We start from the raw sequence: 17,635 nt of genomic DNA, 5'->3' as shown, positions 1-17,635 counted from the left end.
TTGAAATGGTGCCTCTGATAAAAATTACTCTTCTGGCATCTGACCACTGTCATATTAGCTGTGGAAACACTGGCACCAAGGTGTAAATGCTTCAGGGATAATCTATAATATTGTATATCTTACCCCCAGCATCCAGGCCATGCCTTCTTCTCACACCTGCCATTGGGAATGAGTTTCAGAAGCCTTAGGGCCCACATCAAATGTTCAAAGTAAGTTTTATTATCAAAGTACATAAATGTCACCATTTACAGCCCTGAGGTTCATTTTCATGTGGGCACAATCAGCAAATCTATATTATAAAGATCAACCAGAGTTCAGAGGTCAACAAACTGTGCAAATGCAAATATTGTAGGAGTGTCGACATGAGTGTAATTACTTCTAATGTACACTTTATTCCACTCCCAAACAAATGGTGACGTCGTATATATGTAAGAAAAAACCCAGCCCCCAAAACATAATAACATACAATGTAACACGTAACATACATGGCAAACTTAATCCTTAACAACCTGGGTGAATTCTGCCCAATTAAATTAAGGAGTCTCTATGATATAAATAAATAGCAGTAAATAATGAGAACATGAGAAAATGAGATAAAGAGTCCTTAAAGTGAAATAATTGGTTGTAGGAACGTTTCAGTGATGGGGCAAGTGAGTGTAGTTATCACCTTTTATTCAAGAACCTGATGTTTGAGGGGTAGAAACTGTTCTTGAACCTGGTGGTGTGAGTCCTGAGGCTCTTGTATCTTCTACCTGATGGCAGCAGCAAGAAGAGAGCATGGCCTGGGTAGTGGGGATCTCTGATGATGGATGCTGATTTTCTATGACAGCGTTTCATGTAGATGTGCTCAATGGTTGGGAGGGCTTTACCAGTGGTGGGCTGTGCTTCATCCACCAGGTTCAGGAATGGTTATTACCCTTCAACCATCAGGCTCCTGAACCAGCAAGGGTAACTTCACCCACCTCAACTCTGAATTGATTCTACAACCTATGGACTCACTGTCAAGGAGTTTACAACTCATGTCCTCAGTATTATTTATTTGTTTATTTTTTATTTGCACAGTTTGTCTTTTTTTGCACATTTGGTTGTTTGTCAGTCTTGATTTTGTGTACTTTTATTGATTCTATTGTATTTCTTTGTACTGTGAATTCCTGCAAGAAAATGAATCTCAAGGTTGTATATGGTGACATATACATACTTTGTTAATTAACTTACTTGTACTTTGATCTGGACTATTAGTCTCCCTTTAATCAAATCTATTAAAATCAGTGAATATTCACCATGATGCTGTCTGTTTCTCCAGCTCTACTTCAGACCAGCATGTACAAAGTGCTGAAGGAACTCAGCAATTCAGGAAGCATCTGCGTATGGGAGTAAACAGTCAATGTTATTCCCCTGAGCTGCCGAGTTCCTCCAATGTTGTGTGTGAGTTGCTCAAGACTTTTAGCATCTGCGGAATCTCGTATGTTTATGATTTGGTACTCTACCTCAGAGGAAACCATTCTAGGTGAAACCTTGGACTTTGCAGTTGGGAAACACGTTTTTCTGTTCTTTTAACAATGTTGAAAGTTATTTATGTTTTATATCCTACCTGTCTAAGAGAGTAGGCGAGGGCTGAGATTAACATTTCATTTGAACGATGGGAGTGCTCTCTGCTGCTGTGGAGTGCGAGACAGTGGAAGTCATGCATGCACAGTCTCCTGAGTATGTGGTGGCCAGAGGAACTGAGTTCAGATATGATGTTGAGGATTTATGGAGTCATACTGTGCAGAAACGGGCCCTTTGTCCATCTAGTCCATTGACCTGTACCTGGATCATACTTCTCCCATCCAGTACTTACCCAAATATCTTAAATGCTGAAATTGAACCCACATCCACCACTTCTGCTGGCAGCCTGCTCCACACTCTCACCACCCTCTGGGTGAGGACCTTCCCCTTCCAGTTCTCCTGAGATATTTTATCTTTCACCCTCAACTTATGACCTTCAGATTCAGACTCATCCAACCTGAGGGGGAAAAGCCTGCAAGCATTCACCCTATCTGTATCCATAATAATTTTGTATACCTCTTTATGATCTCCCCTCATTCTCCTGCACTCCAGGGAATAAAGTCCTAACCTATTCAACCTTAAAATTCAGGTCCTCGAGTCCTGGCAGCAACCTTGTAAATTTCTCTTCACTCTTTCAAGTTTATTGATATCTTTCCTGTAGGTAGGTGACCAGAACTGCACACAATTCTCCAAATTCAGCCTCACGAAAGTCTTATACAACTTCAACATAACATCTCAACCTCTGTACCCGAATACTCAGATTTAAGACTTACAGTACCCACAAGTATTTTTACATTTTACTGCACATTTTCTAAATTTAAAATGTATTAAAGCAGGATTTTTTGAGCTAATCTATAAGACATAGTGCGTCATGAGATGAATGATATGGAGAGGATGTTTCCCGTGCTGGGGGGCGCAGGAGAGAGGTCTAACACCAGGGGACACAGTCTCAGTGTAGAGGGATGTCTATTTAGAAGGGAGATGATGAAACATTTCTTCAGTCAGAGAGTTGTGAATCTGGAATCTGTTGCCACATGTGGCTGTGGTAATCTGTAATTGCCTCCCCTTCACCATTTCCCATTCTCATTTCCTCCTCTCACTTTATCTCCTTACCTACCCATCACCTCCCTCTGGTGCTCCTCTCCTTCCCTTTCTTCTGTGGCCTTCTGTCCTCTCCTATCAGATTGCCCCTTCTCCAGCCCTTTATCTCTTTCACCAATTGACTTCCCTGTTCTTTATATCACCGCTCCCCCTCTCCTGGTGTCACTTATCACTACTGTCTTCTCCTCCCCTCGCTTTTTACTCTGACTCCCATCTTTTTTTTGGTCTTGATGAAGTGTTTCTGCCCAAAGCATCGACTGTTTCCTCTTTCCCATAGATGCTGAGTTCCTCCAGCATTTTGTGTCTGTTGATTTAATAATATGGTAGATTTTCCACAGACCAAACCAAACTGAAGACAAAAGAACATTCAAGACAAGTCAGGGAAATGATAATAGAGAAGCACAAATCTAGGGAAGATTACAGGACTATCTTAAAGGTACTGAACATATCTTGGAGCTCAGTGTAGTCTATCATGAAAAAGTGGAAAAAATATGACAACACAGCCGCACTGCCCAGGTCAGGATGTCCCTCTGAACTTAGTCATTGGAGAAGAATGGCACTTGTAAGAGAGGCTACTGTGATACCACCAGCCACTGAATGAGCTGCAGAAGTCAGTGGCTGCAACTGGAGATGAAGTTCGTGGCTCCACAATCTCTAAGACCTTGCATAAAAAAGGTATTTTTGGAAGAGTGGCAAGGAAGAAGCCCTGGGTAAAAAAAAAACATATCCTTGCCCGTAAAATCTTTGCAAAGCAACACTTACTGTTAAGATGTAGAAGAAGGTCTTGTGCTCAGATGAGTCTAAAGTGGAACTTTTTGGCCTCAATACTAAGCAATATATGTGGTATAAATCTAATACTGTGCATTAGCCAGGTACATGATCCCTACTGTATGTGTGGCAGAGGTAGCATCATGCTATGGAGATGCTTTTCTGGAAATCTGGTCAGGATTGACAGGATGATGAATGCTGCTAAATACTGAGTGAACCTGTTAGCCTCTGCCAGATAGTTTAAACTGGAGAGGAAATTCATCTTTCAGCAGGGCAATAACCTAAAGACACTGCCAGAGCAACCATAGAGTGGCTTCAGATGAAGAAAATTGATGTTCTTGAGTAGCCTAGTCAGAGTTCTGACCTTTAACTGATCAAACATTTCTAGCAAGACCTAAGATTGCTGTCCACTGCAGCTCCCCAACTAATCTGGCACAGTTTGAGGAATTTTGCAAGGAGGAATGGGCAAATCTTGCTCCATCACGTTGATAATAGAAGCTTATCCAAAAAGACTACTGGCTGTAATTGCTGGGAGAGGTGGTTCAACTAAGTACTGAGCAAAAGGGAATGAATACTTTTAAACTGTTGACTTTTCAAGTTTTGAATTTTTACTTTTCCTTGCTTTACCGTTTTCCTGTTTTTTGCGCTCTACTGTGAGAAAAGGAACATGTGATTAACAAATAAAAAATTGCAGTTAAATTGATCAAAATCCCTGGTTGTAATACTCAGTTATGTGAACAAAGGGTTGGTGGCTGAATACTTTTACAAGGCACTGTATGAGGGGAAGGGAATTCATCTCAATTCTCAACACTTTTGTTTCTACTTTGTAGCTTGTGGAATCAGAGGAGTTTGCTCAAGTGGTAAAAGAGGACGCTACAGCTGTAGAGGCCCGCCAGGAGACCGACTCTATCCCCCTTGTAGACGATATCCGCTTCCATGTCACTAGCAACGTACTGACTTACAGTGCAATCGAGGAAGCTAACCAGAAACTGAAAGCTCTGGATGAACTCCTGGCTAGACTGGAACTTGAGTGTTGAATTGCTTTGCAGTTGTGACTGGCTGCATCGAAGGCCTTGGAGATCAGCACTGAATCCAGTGAGCCTTTGCTCTGGCAATACTTTAACTTGTTTTGTAAGCTTGACTGCATCTTTACACGATAAGAATCAAGGATATTTATGAGACAAGATGTGCCCCATTTCATTGGAAGTTTAAAGCAATAAGGTAGAAATTTTACAAGTGTTCCAGCTAGCACAATTACCCAATTTCAACAGTCAATATTTTCAGCAAAATATTTCGAGCATCAGGATTGGTACTTCAGTTTACTGCATTCTTGTTAGACATCTGTTGTGAACTGAATAGCCACTAAATGCCACCAAATTCTTGACAGTGTGCATCTTAACCAGCATTTGAATAAAAAAAGGCTAAATATTAACACCTTATCAATCATAATCTGTTATGAACATCTGATCCTCATCCTCATCCAAAACGTTCCTTTGGTTACTTTTTCCTCTTTCATTGTGAAGCGTTGAGTTTGTGGTGTTTTCTGTCCTTTTATTTAAGGGATTTATCATTTGCTGTTTTTTTTAAACCTCTGCTATGAAGATCCAAAGTTGTTGAAAGTTTGCACAAGAAAACATTGGTCCTAGGAATGAGCACACTAACATCATGGTGCTGTTTTTATCATTTATATAACAGTATTGGTAGCTGCACCAGCCCGGCCCTGTGTTACTGTCTGGCAGGCCAAAAGAAAATGTTGGCAGGAAAGCTGAACGTCTGCTGTTGCTGAGATTTCTTGACGATCAGTTCAATTTTGGTTTATAGCTTGGGGCCCATGTGACGCGCGTCAAGTATTAAATCCCTAAAGGAGCAGCTACGTGTGATGAATGTGGGAATGGATCACTTATCTACTAATGACTGGATATGGGCGAAGTATAGTGCTGTTATTTTTCCCTCCAAGTTGAAATTGATTATTCCATTTTTACCTATTTTGCTTAACCTCTTGATAAACACTAGAGATGTTTGATTATGCACTTTGGCCCAGATTCTGTACTGTTACTTACGCAGGCCCACAGGTAATTAGGTCCACCGAGCCTACTCTTCTCATTGTTAGTCATGGCATCTTGAACACTTTAATCTTCAATCTGTATCTGGTTTATAATATTACTTAGCTGCCCCCTTTGAGCTTGTGAGTATGGAGCTTTCCATGATGCCGTCACTCTTTCTCAGATCATTCTGCAGGGATGCTGATAATGAAGAGGGTGCCACTGTTTACCTCATCCCTGAGTGTGAATTGGCCAACCTCTCTTCACGTACTGAACCTTTCTCCTGTCCTCTCCACATAGCACTGCCCCCATCACCAGCACCAGATTATATCGAATCGAACCACTCATACTAGTGCCCAATTAACCCTGAGATCATATAATAGCAGCTCACTCTGCACCTCCGCATTAAGCCACCTGAGTAACTAATTATAGCACTTCTAATTTCGATCATTTTGGATTCCAGATGCTAAAGTCCACTGGTTCAATGATTCCATTTAATATCATAGAAGGTATACAGTATACAACCTGAAATTCTTACTCTTCACAGACATCCACAAAACAGAAGAAAACCCTGTAGAATGAAGGACAGAAAAATGTTAGAACCCAAAGCCTCCTCCCATGCACAAGCAGCAGCAAAGGTTCAATCCTCCCTCCACTTGTTCCAGCAGAAGATCAGCACCCACCACCCACCAAGCAAGCAATAGCAAAGCCCCCAAAGAGAGACCATGATCTGCAGTACAACAAAAACCATTGTTCATCCAACAATTTGACATGTCACAGGCTAACAAGGGAGAGAGAAGTGTCTCCCTTTCCACAGCGAGCGGGGAGACCAACAATCAGCTCATAGTTATGATGTTACAGTTTGCAGTGTCGCTTTTAAGCACCATGTGAAGTTGCTTTAAAAATCATATTTCTAGAACATAGCTCAATGTTTGGCCTATATTGCACAAAAATTGGAAATTCTTGCTTAATGATTGTTACTGAATAGCTATGATAGAATATATCCTTTATTATTTTATCAAGTTGAGATTGTATATAATATTTTTATATGTCAAACCTCTTTGGCCCACCAAAGCAGCAGATACTAAAAATATTACAACTCTCCTGCGCCATGGACATTGGTTATTCTCCTCCTCATTTAATTATTCAGTGCTTCTTTCCAGGTTCACTGCCATGAAGATTTGTTACAGGTGCTGTCAATTTCAAGAGATGAAATTCAGAAATAAGCACGGGTAGTTTCACATTAAAATGTGGTGAGATTTGCTCCCTATGCAAATGAATGTTAATGAGCTAAGTTATTTATAAACCTCAATATGTTGCTACCAGCAGGAAGTCTTAATTTTTTTTGTTCTTGGATGAAGAAACTGCTTTCCTCATTGAGTCATTTCTGATTATTTAGTAGAAATTCAGTTGAGTGGGGTAACATGGATATTAAAGGTCAAGTTTTAAATGGGGTTGAGTCTTAATGGACTAAACTTTTAATTATAAGACCATAAGACATAGTAGCAGATTTGGGCCATTCAATTAGAGTCTGTTCCACTTTCCATCATGGCTAATTTGTTATCTCTCTCAACCCAATTCTCATGTCTTTTCCCCATAACTTTTGATACCCTTACTAATCAAGAACCTGTCAACTTCTGCTTTAAGTATACCCAATGTCTGGACCTCCACTGCCGCCTGTGGCAATGAGTTCCGCGGATTCACCACCCTTCTGCTTATATAGATTCCTCCTCATCTCTGTTCTAAAGCAACGTCCTTCTATTCTGATGCCCACTCCATCCTCCCACCACTCCACCAGGGATAGGGTTCCTCTCGTCCTCATCTACCACTCCACCAGCCTCCGCGCCCAGCACATAATTCTCTGTAACTTCCACCATCTCCAACAGGATCCCACCACCAAGCACATCTCCCCTCCCCCAAATTTCTGCTTTCCGCAGTGATCACTTCCTATGCAACTTCCTTGTCCATTCATCCCTCCCCACTAATCTCCCTCCTGGCACTTATTCTTGCAAGTAAAACAAATGCTTATTCTGCCGTTACACCTCTTCCCTCACTACCATTCAAGGCCCCAAACAGGCCTTCCAGGTGAGATGGTGCTTCACCCGTGAGTCCCACTCCCAGTGTGGCCTGTATATTGGTGAGACCCAACATAGATTGGGAGACTGCTTTGCCAAACACCGACACACAGTCTGCCAGAAAAAGTGGGATCTCCCAGTGGCCACCCATTTTTATTCTACTTCCCTTTTCCATTCCGGCACGTCAGTCCGTGGCCTCCTTTACTACCATGTGCTGCAATGAGGCCACACTCAGGTTGGTTGGAGGTTATATTCTGACTGGGTAGCCTCCAACCCAATGACATGAACATTGATCTCTCAAACTTCCATTAATGCCCCCCACCATTAACCATTCCTCACTCACATTTCCCTCTCTTGTCTTATCTCCTTACCTGCCCATTACCTCCCTCTGGTGTTCCTCCCCCCTTTTCTCTCTACCATGGCCCTCTGTCCTCTCTTATTAGATTCCCCCTTCTCCAGCTCTTTATACCTTTTGCCAGTTGACTTCCCAGCTCTTTACTTTGCCCCTTCCCATCTCTCAGTTTCACCCATCACCTACTACCTTGTATTTCTTCCTCCCCTCCCCCAAACTCTTTGTTTTTTTTTCTCCAGTCCTGATGAAGGGTCTTGGCCTGAAGTGTTGACTGTTTACTGTCTTCCATAGATGCTACCTAGCCTGATGAGTCCTTCCAGCATTTTGTGTGTATTGCTGGGATTTCCAACATCTGCAGGTTTTCTCTTGTTTGTCCTTCTATTCTGATATTGTGCCCTCTGGTCCCAGACTCTTGCCATAGGTAACATCCTCTGCATGCCCACTCTATCATAAACTTTTCAATATTAGGTACGTTTAAGTGAGATTTCCCCCCCCCCCCCACCATTCTTCTAAACTCCGGTGAGTACAGGCCCAGAGCCATCAAATGCTTTACTTACATTAACCCTTTCATTCCCAGGATCATTCTCATAAAAGTCCACTGGACCCTCTCTGATGCCAGCACATCCTTTCTTCAATCAGCATCATTATGTGCCATGTTGTATGATGTGGGTAATCATGGTGACCATGACTGTTCTTGGCAAATGTTTCTACAGAAGAGGTTTGCCTTTGCCTTCTTCTGGGCAGTGTCTTTACAATTTGATTGTCCCAGCCATTACCACTACACTTCAGAGGTTGTCTGTCTGGCATCAGTGATTGCATTACCAGGATTTGTGATATGCAACAGCTGCTCATACGACCTTCCATTACCTGCTCCCGTACATGGCCCTGATCAGAGTGGCTAAGTAGGTGATATACCTTGCCTAGGGTCATCTGCAGGTAGGTGGAGGGAAGGAACCCTTTACTCCTCGTTTAGTAGAGATGTATCTGCACCCTGCCACCCACTTCTTAGATAAAGGGCCCAAAACTGCTCATGGTACACCAAGTATTATCTGACCAATATGAAAAAGATCATATTTATGTCAGTAAGCTTCTGTACTAAAACAGTGTAATTCCTGTGTGATAATTTTACCTCATTACTTTAAATTGATCCCATCTGCCAACATCAGTAATTACCATAGCTACAAACAAATCTGCGTTTGCATCCGGAATCTATAATGGCCCTGTTGAGTGATGTTGCATTTAAGGTCTGATAGCTGAATAGAGAGGAAAAGAACAAATCCCTACAGACACTGGAAATAGAAGGTCCTGGGGACACACAAAATGGTTCAGTGACAATTATGAGGGATGCAGGGTTATGTTTCTAAATTGCTATATCTTCATTGAAAGGCTTAGGTGAAGTGGACATGGCAAGGATGTTTCCAGTAGTGGGGTAGTCTAGGACCAGAGGGCACAGGCTCAGAACAGAAGGACGCCCCTTTAGAATGGAGCTGAGGAAGAATTTCTTTAGCTGGAGGGTGGTGAATCTGTGGAATTATTTGCCACAGATGGCTGTGGAGGCCAAGTTATTGGGTGTATTTAAAGCAGAGGTTGATAGGTTCTTGATTAGGTTACGGGGAGGAGGCAGGTGTTGAGAGGGATATTAAATCTACCACGATGGAATGGCCTAATTCTGCTCCTATGTTTTATGGTCTTGTGAGTTGGACTAGCAAGGAAATGTGTGGAGGGAGAGGGCGGGTGTGAAGATGATGAAGGAAATGCTGTGAGAAGGTGGTGGACATGACTATCCAGCTGACTCTCTAGAGTTTGTTGCCAATTAAGAGGGGGGAATGAATGCCTGGTAATTGTAGCAGATCGAACTGGAGAAATACATACATTAAAGGATGAACAAGTACAGTAGTGAGCAAATTAGGCCATTCAGCCCATTGAAGCTGCTTCACCATTCCATCAAGTCTGATTTTTTTAATCCTTCTCAACTCCAATCTCCTGCCTTCTCCCAATAACCTTCACCTTTGATATATGCACACACACACACGAATATATGCACACAGGTACACATTCACACAAAACTTTAATGTACACTTTAGTTTGCATATAGTAAATACAATATGCAAACATACAATATATGTGAATATGTAAGTGTATACTACATAAACTGACACACATTCACATATGTGCATTGTGCAAAAGTCCTTAGCACATATATATAGCTAGTGTGCCTATGAGTTTTGCATAGCACTGAATATTGGTTAAAACAGGTAGATAGTTGGAAAACAAATAAAGAGTAATAAAGGGTAGTTAGCTTTGTACTAACTTAGTAGTATTAAGTGTTATTGGGTAACAGGAAAGACATAATATACACTACTGTGCAAAAGACTTACGCACCTGAGCTACAGTATATACGTGCCTAAGACTTTTGCACAGTATTGCACATGTAGACATGTATTCAAGGACATACAGAAAGATGCAGTACATTCAGATATACAGTTTCAGATGCGCAAACAAACTCACACAAATAAACACACATGTAGATATACATTCAGCCACATAAACAAATAGAAACACATACACACACATCCTGGCGCGCATATGCATACATACACACATACTTGGTTACAGAATATTAGCTTTAAGGAAAGGTTGAACAAACTTGGATGTTTTATTTTCTGCAGCTTCAGAGACTGAGGGATGACCTTTTAGAAGTTTATAAAATTGAGAGGTATAGGTAGGGTAAATACAGTGTTTTCCCCAGGATATACTGCTTACCTCCATAAGACCATAAGATATAGGAACTGAATTCAGCCATTGGGCCCATCGAGTCCGCTGGCCATTTGATCACGACTGGTCCTTTTTCTCTCTCTGCCCGTTTCCTGCCTTCTCCCCATATCCCTTCATGCCTTGACTAATCAAGAATCTATCAACCTGTGCCTTAAATATACCCAGTGACTTGATCTCCACAGCTGCCTGTGGCAACAAGTTTCACAGCATCACCACCCTCTGGCTAAAGAAATTCCTCCTTATCTTCTTTCTAAATGGATGTCCTATTCTGAAGCTGTGCCCTCTGGTCCTAGACTCCCCCACCTTAGGAAACATCCTCTTCACATCCACTCTATTAAAGTCATACAACATTTGATAGGTTTCATGAGCTCCCCTTCTTCTTCTGAATTCCAGTGAGTACAGGTCCAGAACCATCAAATGCTCCTTGTATGACAAGCCTTTCAATCCCAGAATCATTTTCGTGAACCTCCTTTGAACCCAAATACTTGAAAAGTTAGCTTTAAGGCGAGAAGAGTTTTAGGAGGTAGATTTTTTTTCACACAGAGTGGTAGTGACTGGAATGTATTGCCATGTGAATGGTCATAGCAGATACAATAACAATGTTTTAGATACGTTCAGGAGAACTCAGGAACAGGCAGGGATTGGAGAGGTACAGACTCCATGTAGGAAGATGGGATAGACATGGTAGTCCAAAGGGCCTGGTTCTAGGCATGGTGTACTATAAAGATCAGTGCTGTGACCCTCAGTCCATTGTAAACATGTCACCAATTTGGATGTTGATGTAGGAGGTATGATTGATACGTTTTCAGATAATTTGTGCATTTGTCGTAATTATACAGATTATCTTTAGCTACTGAATTACCTTAAGATAGAAGGGTAGAATTTGGCCATTCAGTCCATCGTGTCTACTCTGCCATTCCATCGTGGCTGATTTATTATCCCTTTCAACCCCATTTTCCTTGGCTTCTCCCTGTAACCTTTCACGCCCTGACTAATCAACAAACTATCAACCTCTGCTTTATATTTACCCAATGGCTTGGCCTCCACAGCCATCTGTGGCAATGGATATTACCCTCTGGCTAAAGAAATTCCTCTTAAGTTGTTTTCTAAAGGGACGTGCTTGTATTCTGAGGCTGTACCCTCTGGTCCTAGACTCCCCCACTATAGGAAACATCCTCTCCACATCCACTCTATCTGTGTCCTCTGGTCCTAGACTCCCCCACTATAGGAAACATCCTCTCCACATCCACTCTATCTGTGTCCTCTGGTCCTAGACTCCCCCACTGTAGGAAACCTCCTCTCCACATCCACTCTATCTGTGCCCTCTGGTCCTACACTCCCCCACTGTAGGAAACATCCCCTCCACATCCACTGTATCTGTACCCTCTGGTCCTAGACTCCCCCACTGTAGGAAACATCCCCTCCACAAATATCATAGGAATTATATTGATAAATTGGTTAACTGGGCAGAGGAGTAGCAAATCGGATTTAATCCTAAAACATCAGTAGTGCTATGTTTTGGGAAGCTAATACACACTGAATGTTGGAAATTCATGCCTTTATTGGTCACGGCATGGAATATAAGAGCAGAGAGACTGTGGAACTACTATGTAGATTTTCTCTTGTGCCGGAGCTGGAGTATTGAGTGTAGTTAAGGTCCCTGCACTATAGGAATGTTATGATTACACTGAAGGTTATCAATGTAACACATTTGTATTGCAGCAGAAGTACAGTGCAAGACTGTACATAAAGAAACTATAAGTATACAATATGAAGTATATAAAAATATGGAGTGCAATAAGAGCAAAACCAGTGGGTGGGCTGTCTAACTGACCATTCAGAAATATGATGGTGGAAGGGAAGAAGCTGTTCCTAAAACTTTGAGTGTGTCTCCTGTATCTCCTCCCTGATGGCATTAATGAGAAGAGGGCATGTCCTGAGTGGGTCCTTAATGAAGGACGCTGCCTTTTAGAGACATTGCCTTTTGAAGGTGTTCTGGATGGTGGGGAGACCAGTAGTCATAATGAGGCTGGTTGAGTTTTCAACCCTCTGCAGCTTTTTTCCAATCTTGTGCACTGGCCCCTCCGTACCGGACATTGGTGCAACCAGTTAGGATGTTCTCTACAGTATATCTGACCTGCTGAGTTCCTCTGCTTTTTCTGTCATGGGTTTCCAACATCAGTAGAATCCCTTATGTTTATGGAGTGTTTTAGATTGAAAGTTAATGAGCTCCTGACCCAGGTGTTAAGTAACCGTTTGTGTGAGATATGAAACAGCTATGGATTCTTCAAACAATCTTGTTTCTTTAGTAACTCTTACAATTGGCAGTATATTAGTGCTGAGATCACTGCTGGAATATTAAATGAAGCACTGTGGAAATATGATTTATTTATTGGTTGTTGGTACTGTGTGCCATGCTGTGTAGAATCAACCTGTGTCATGGTTCCAATGCTTCCTGCGCCAAGTTGTACTCACCCTGCACAAAAAGGGGAAGATCACAAACACAAGAGATTCTGCAGATGCTGGAACTCTAGAGTAACACAAACAAGATACTGGAAGAACTCAGTAGGTCTGGTAGCATCTGCGGAGAGGAATAAAGAGGCAACGTTTTAGGCCAAGATCCTTCATCAGGACTGGAAAGGAAGGGGGTGGAAGATAGAATAAGGAGGGGGAGGGGAAGGAGTAAAAGTTGGCAGGTGATGGATGAAATCAGACAAGGGAAAAGGTGGGTGCATGGGTGAAGGAGGGGTGGATGAAATGAGATGATCAGAAGTGATAGGTGGAAAAGGTAAAGGGCTGAAGAAGAAGAAATCTTATAGGAAAGGAGAGTGGACCATGGGAGAAAGGGAAGGAGGAGGGGCACCAGGAGGAGTTGAGGGGAAGAGAAGAGGTAAGAGGGGAACTAGAGTGGGGAACTGAAGAAGAGGGAAGGCTGAAAAAAATTACCAGTAGTTAGAGAAATCGATATTCATGCCATCAGGTTGGAGGTTACCAGGATGGAAAATAAGGTATTGCACCTCTGACATCATCATTCTTGTGAAGTTTTGAGATCAGTTTGCTTAACATCCCTCTGGTTTCACCTGCAATACTTTGTCATTCATCAGAATTCAGTTATGCACTGAACCTTCTTCCTGCACATATTTTGTTCTGCTGCAGCTAATATAAAACAGCAGGGGTCCTTTCTTCCATATTCACATTTTGAACCTTGTTGCAACTATTTTCATCAAAGCCAACATTGTCATTGCTGTGTGATAAAAACTTGCCATACTGGAATTGGATCTGTGCTGTTGGTACAATGATAGCAGTCTACTCTTCTAGAAAAGTCATGGTTTCATGGATTTTTGCACTACCACATTTATCAATGTCCAGCAGATGTTGTCGCATCTCATCTGTATATCAAGATAGAGTGGATGTGGAGGAGAGGTAGGTTAGATTGATCTTAGAGTAGGTTAAAAGGTTGGTGCAGCGCCATGGGCCAAAGGGCCTGTACTGTGCTGGAGTGTTCTATTTTCTATATTCATAGCATACAACCACACTTAATGATGTTTTATACACCACGTATTTTTAAAAATTACCCTTTTCCCTGTGAACTCTAAGATATAGGAGCAGGATTAGGCCATTCAGCCTATCTGCTCCACCTTCTTTGTATGGGATAAACCCTGTTTGGGGTTTTGGTGGTTTTCACCCACTGCTTGGTATCTGGTATGGTATGTTGGACAGAACGATCACTGCCTGTCACTCTTGACTTCTTCAGCTCAACCTGGGAAATTCAATTTGCCAGAACATCCAGCAATAATTGGAATGTGTCAGCAAGTGAAACGATCTTGGGTCCAAGAGCTCTCATCCAATTTTCCAATGACATATAAGCAGTCTGATGCTGTGCAAACTCGAAGTGACAGCAGTTACCTTGAGCTTCAGAAGAATTAAGTTCTGGTTTATATTAGTCTTGCTTTCACTAGCTATGAAAGAGTTTTATGTTTCTATGGTGTGAGGAAATGAGTTTAACAACGTTCCTTGCTTCTGTTTCCCTGTGGCAAAAGTTAATACTGTAGTGACTGATGCATAGGTTGCAAGGTGTATGCTGCATCTTTCAATCACTGTTCCAATTGCATATCGGGGTAACTAACTCCCAGGCAATTCCTAATGAACCCTATGAAATCCCCAATAACTTTTTGGTCACCTACCTACAGGAAAGATGTAAACAAAGTTGAAAGAGTACAGAGAAAGTTTACAAGGATGTTACTGGGTGCGGAGGACCTGAGTTATATGGAGGGATTGAATAGGTTAGGACTTTGTTCCTTGGAACCTAGAAAAGTGAGGGGATATTTGACAGAGGTATACAAAATTATGAGGAGTTTAGATAGGGGAAATGCAGGAAGGCTTTTCCCACTGAGGTTGGATGGGACTACAACTAGAGGTCATGGGTTAAGGCTGAAAGGTGAAATGTATAAGGGGAACATGAGGGGAAGCTTCTTCAGATGGTCATGAGAGTGTGGAATGAGTTATCAGTGCAAGTGGTGCATGAAAGCTCGATTTCAACGTTTAAGAGAAGTTTGGATAGGTACATGGATGGTCCCGGTGCAAGTCGATGGAAGTAGGCAGTTTAAATGGATTGGACCGAATGGCCTGTATCTGTTGCTGTACTTTTCTAGGACTGTATGACTTGATAGAGTTGTATAAGTTTTCAAGAGGCATAGAAGGAGTAGACCAGCATGTACCTCTTTTTTTCTAGGGTGGCAATGGTCAATACCAGAGGTGCTCCTTTTGCAGTGAGCAGAGGGAAGGATAGGTAAGATTTTCCACACAGAGAATGATGGGTGCCTGGAATGCACTGCTGGGGGTGGAGGTGGTAGAGTCTGAAACATTAGAAAGGTTTAAGAGACTCTTAGTAGATAGGCGCATGGACATAAGAAAAATGGACGGCCGTGGACATGTAGGAGAGAAGGGTGAGGTTGGTCGTGGAGCAGGCTAGAAGATCACAACAACATGATGAGTCAAAGGGCCTGTATGGTGCTGCATTGTTCTATGTTCATGTACCCAGACGTTTACGTAAATATTCTCGTCTGTGTTGAGCCAGTTGACTTTAGCTGGAGTGGCAGATAGGGAATGGAGTAGGCAAACTTATGAACCCAAGTGTAGCCAGGTGCGGTCATACAATGTTGGACGTGAACAGGTAACGCAAATAAGTTCAAATCCCAATGTAGGAGAATGTGGATTTTATTCTTTTTAAAATTTGGTTTATCATGATTACTACTGCTGTCTCATAGCTTCACAGACTCGGGCTCAGTCTTGAACTCAGGTGTTGGAATTTTCACATTCTACTCATTGATCATGTTGGTTTCCCACTGGTGCTCCAGTTCCTCGCCACATCATAAGACTTGTGGGTTGGTAGGTTAATTTGCCTCAAGTGTGGGAGAGTCGGTTGGGTATCGGGTAGTTGGTAGAGATGGAAAAGCATAGGGTTGGATTATTGTGGGTTTAGTGTAGATAGATATTTACTGGTCAGTGTTGATGGAGTGGGCTGAAGGGCCAGTTTATGCACTGAATACTCATTAACAATGACTCTTGTTTAATAAGGTTAAGACTTTATTCCTTGGAGCACAGAAGAATGAGGAGAAATCTTATAGAGGTGTACAAAATAATGAGGGGTACAGATAAGGTGAATGCTTGCATCTTTTCCTTCTCTGTTGGGTGAGACTAGGACTGGAGGTCATAGGTTAAAGGTGAAAGGTGAAATACTTAAGAGGAACCAGGGGATTTTCACACAGATGCTGGAGCGAGTGTGGAATGAGCTGCCAGTGGAAGTGATGGATGTGGATTTGATTGCAATGGTTTGGATAGGGGTGAGGAGGGCTGTGGTGCAGATGCAGGTAAATGGACTACTGGGTTGGCATGGATTAGATGAACTGAACACCTAGTTTCTGTGTTGTAGTGCTCAGAGGAAAAGTGAATGCATATAATCCTGGATCACCTACAAAAACAACTTTTTGTCATGGGAAACTGTCTTTACTGGACCAGGTCTACTTGACACACAATATTGTCTTCTGATGTGTGCAAATTCTCTTAATTTCAGGAATGCCATCACTTCCAAAGTGCTTCACTGGCTGTAAAACACTTTGGTACAAGATGTCACACTCAGTGGCCAGTTTATTGGGTACACCTGCACACCTGCTCATTAATGCAAATATCTAATCAGTCAATCCCATGGCAGCACTCAATGCATAAAAGCACACAGACATGGTCAAGAGGTTCAGTTGTCGTTCAGACCAAACATCAGAATGGAGAAGAAATGTGATCTAAGTGACTTTGACTGTGGAATGATTGTTAGTGTCTTAGTGTTTCAGAAACTGCTGACCTCCTGGGATTTTCACACACACAGTCTTTAACGTTTGCAGATAATGTTGTGAAAAACCAAAAAGACATTCTGTGAAAGGCAGGTCTGTAGTCGAAAATGCCTTTTTAATGAGAGAGGTCAGAGGAGAATGGCCAGACTGGTTCAAGCTGACAAGATGGCAACAGTAGCTGAAATAACGACACATTCCAACAGTGGTGTGCAAAAGAGTAACTCTGAACAGACAACACATCAAACCTTGAAATGGCTGGGCTATTGCAGCAAAGACCATGAACATACACTCAAAGGCCACTTTATTAGGTACAGTAGTACTGAAAAAAGTTGCCACTGCATGTAAATAGGTCTTTTTCTATATGTCTTTTCCACTGTAACGGGAAGATGAACCACACCTACTGGGAGCTACAAATGAGTACAAAAGCTAAATTTAGCCATAAAGCTCGTATTCTCAGAATAAATAATTTAGGAGGAAACAAAAACAAACACTTAACATTTTTTTTTAATTTTGAATGCAGTCTTGCGATTTTATGACAATGTTCTGTGTCTTTCTGATGAGGTGAGATGCCCACAAGTGGAACAAAACAAGCGATGAACTTGTTCAAGCTTTGATTGAGGGGAAGGTCCA

General features: G+C 42.0%; 1 protein-coding gene across 3 annotated transcripts in view; it reads left to right on the top strand.

Annotated features, from left to right (window-relative positions):
- Nucleotides 1–6,156, top strand: part of abtb1 (ankyrin repeat and BTB (POZ) domain containing 1) — a 76,631-nt gene extending 70,475 nt beyond the window's left edge. For all 3 annotated transcript variants that reach the window (XM_059943940.1, XM_059943939.1, XM_059943941.1), the window contains one exon: nt 4,248–6,156. In XM_059943940.1, coding sequence (XP_059799923.1) covers nt 4,248–4,454 — 207 coding nt within the window. In that variant the 3' untranslated portion in view covers nt 4,455–6,156. The remainder of the gene's footprint in view (nt 1–4,247) is intronic.
- The last annotated feature ends 11,479 nt before the right edge of the window (nt 6,157–17,635 follow it).

Source organism: Hypanus sabinus, chromosome 19 (genome assembly GCF_030144855.1).
Source record: "Hypanus sabinus isolate sHypSab1 chromosome 19, sHypSab1.hap1, whole genome shotgun sequence".
Classification (NCBI taxonomy): Eukaryota; Metazoa; Chordata; class Chondrichthyes; order Myliobatiformes; family Dasyatidae; genus Hypanus; species Hypanus sabinus.
This window is presented reverse-complemented; position numbering and strand designations above follow the sequence as displayed.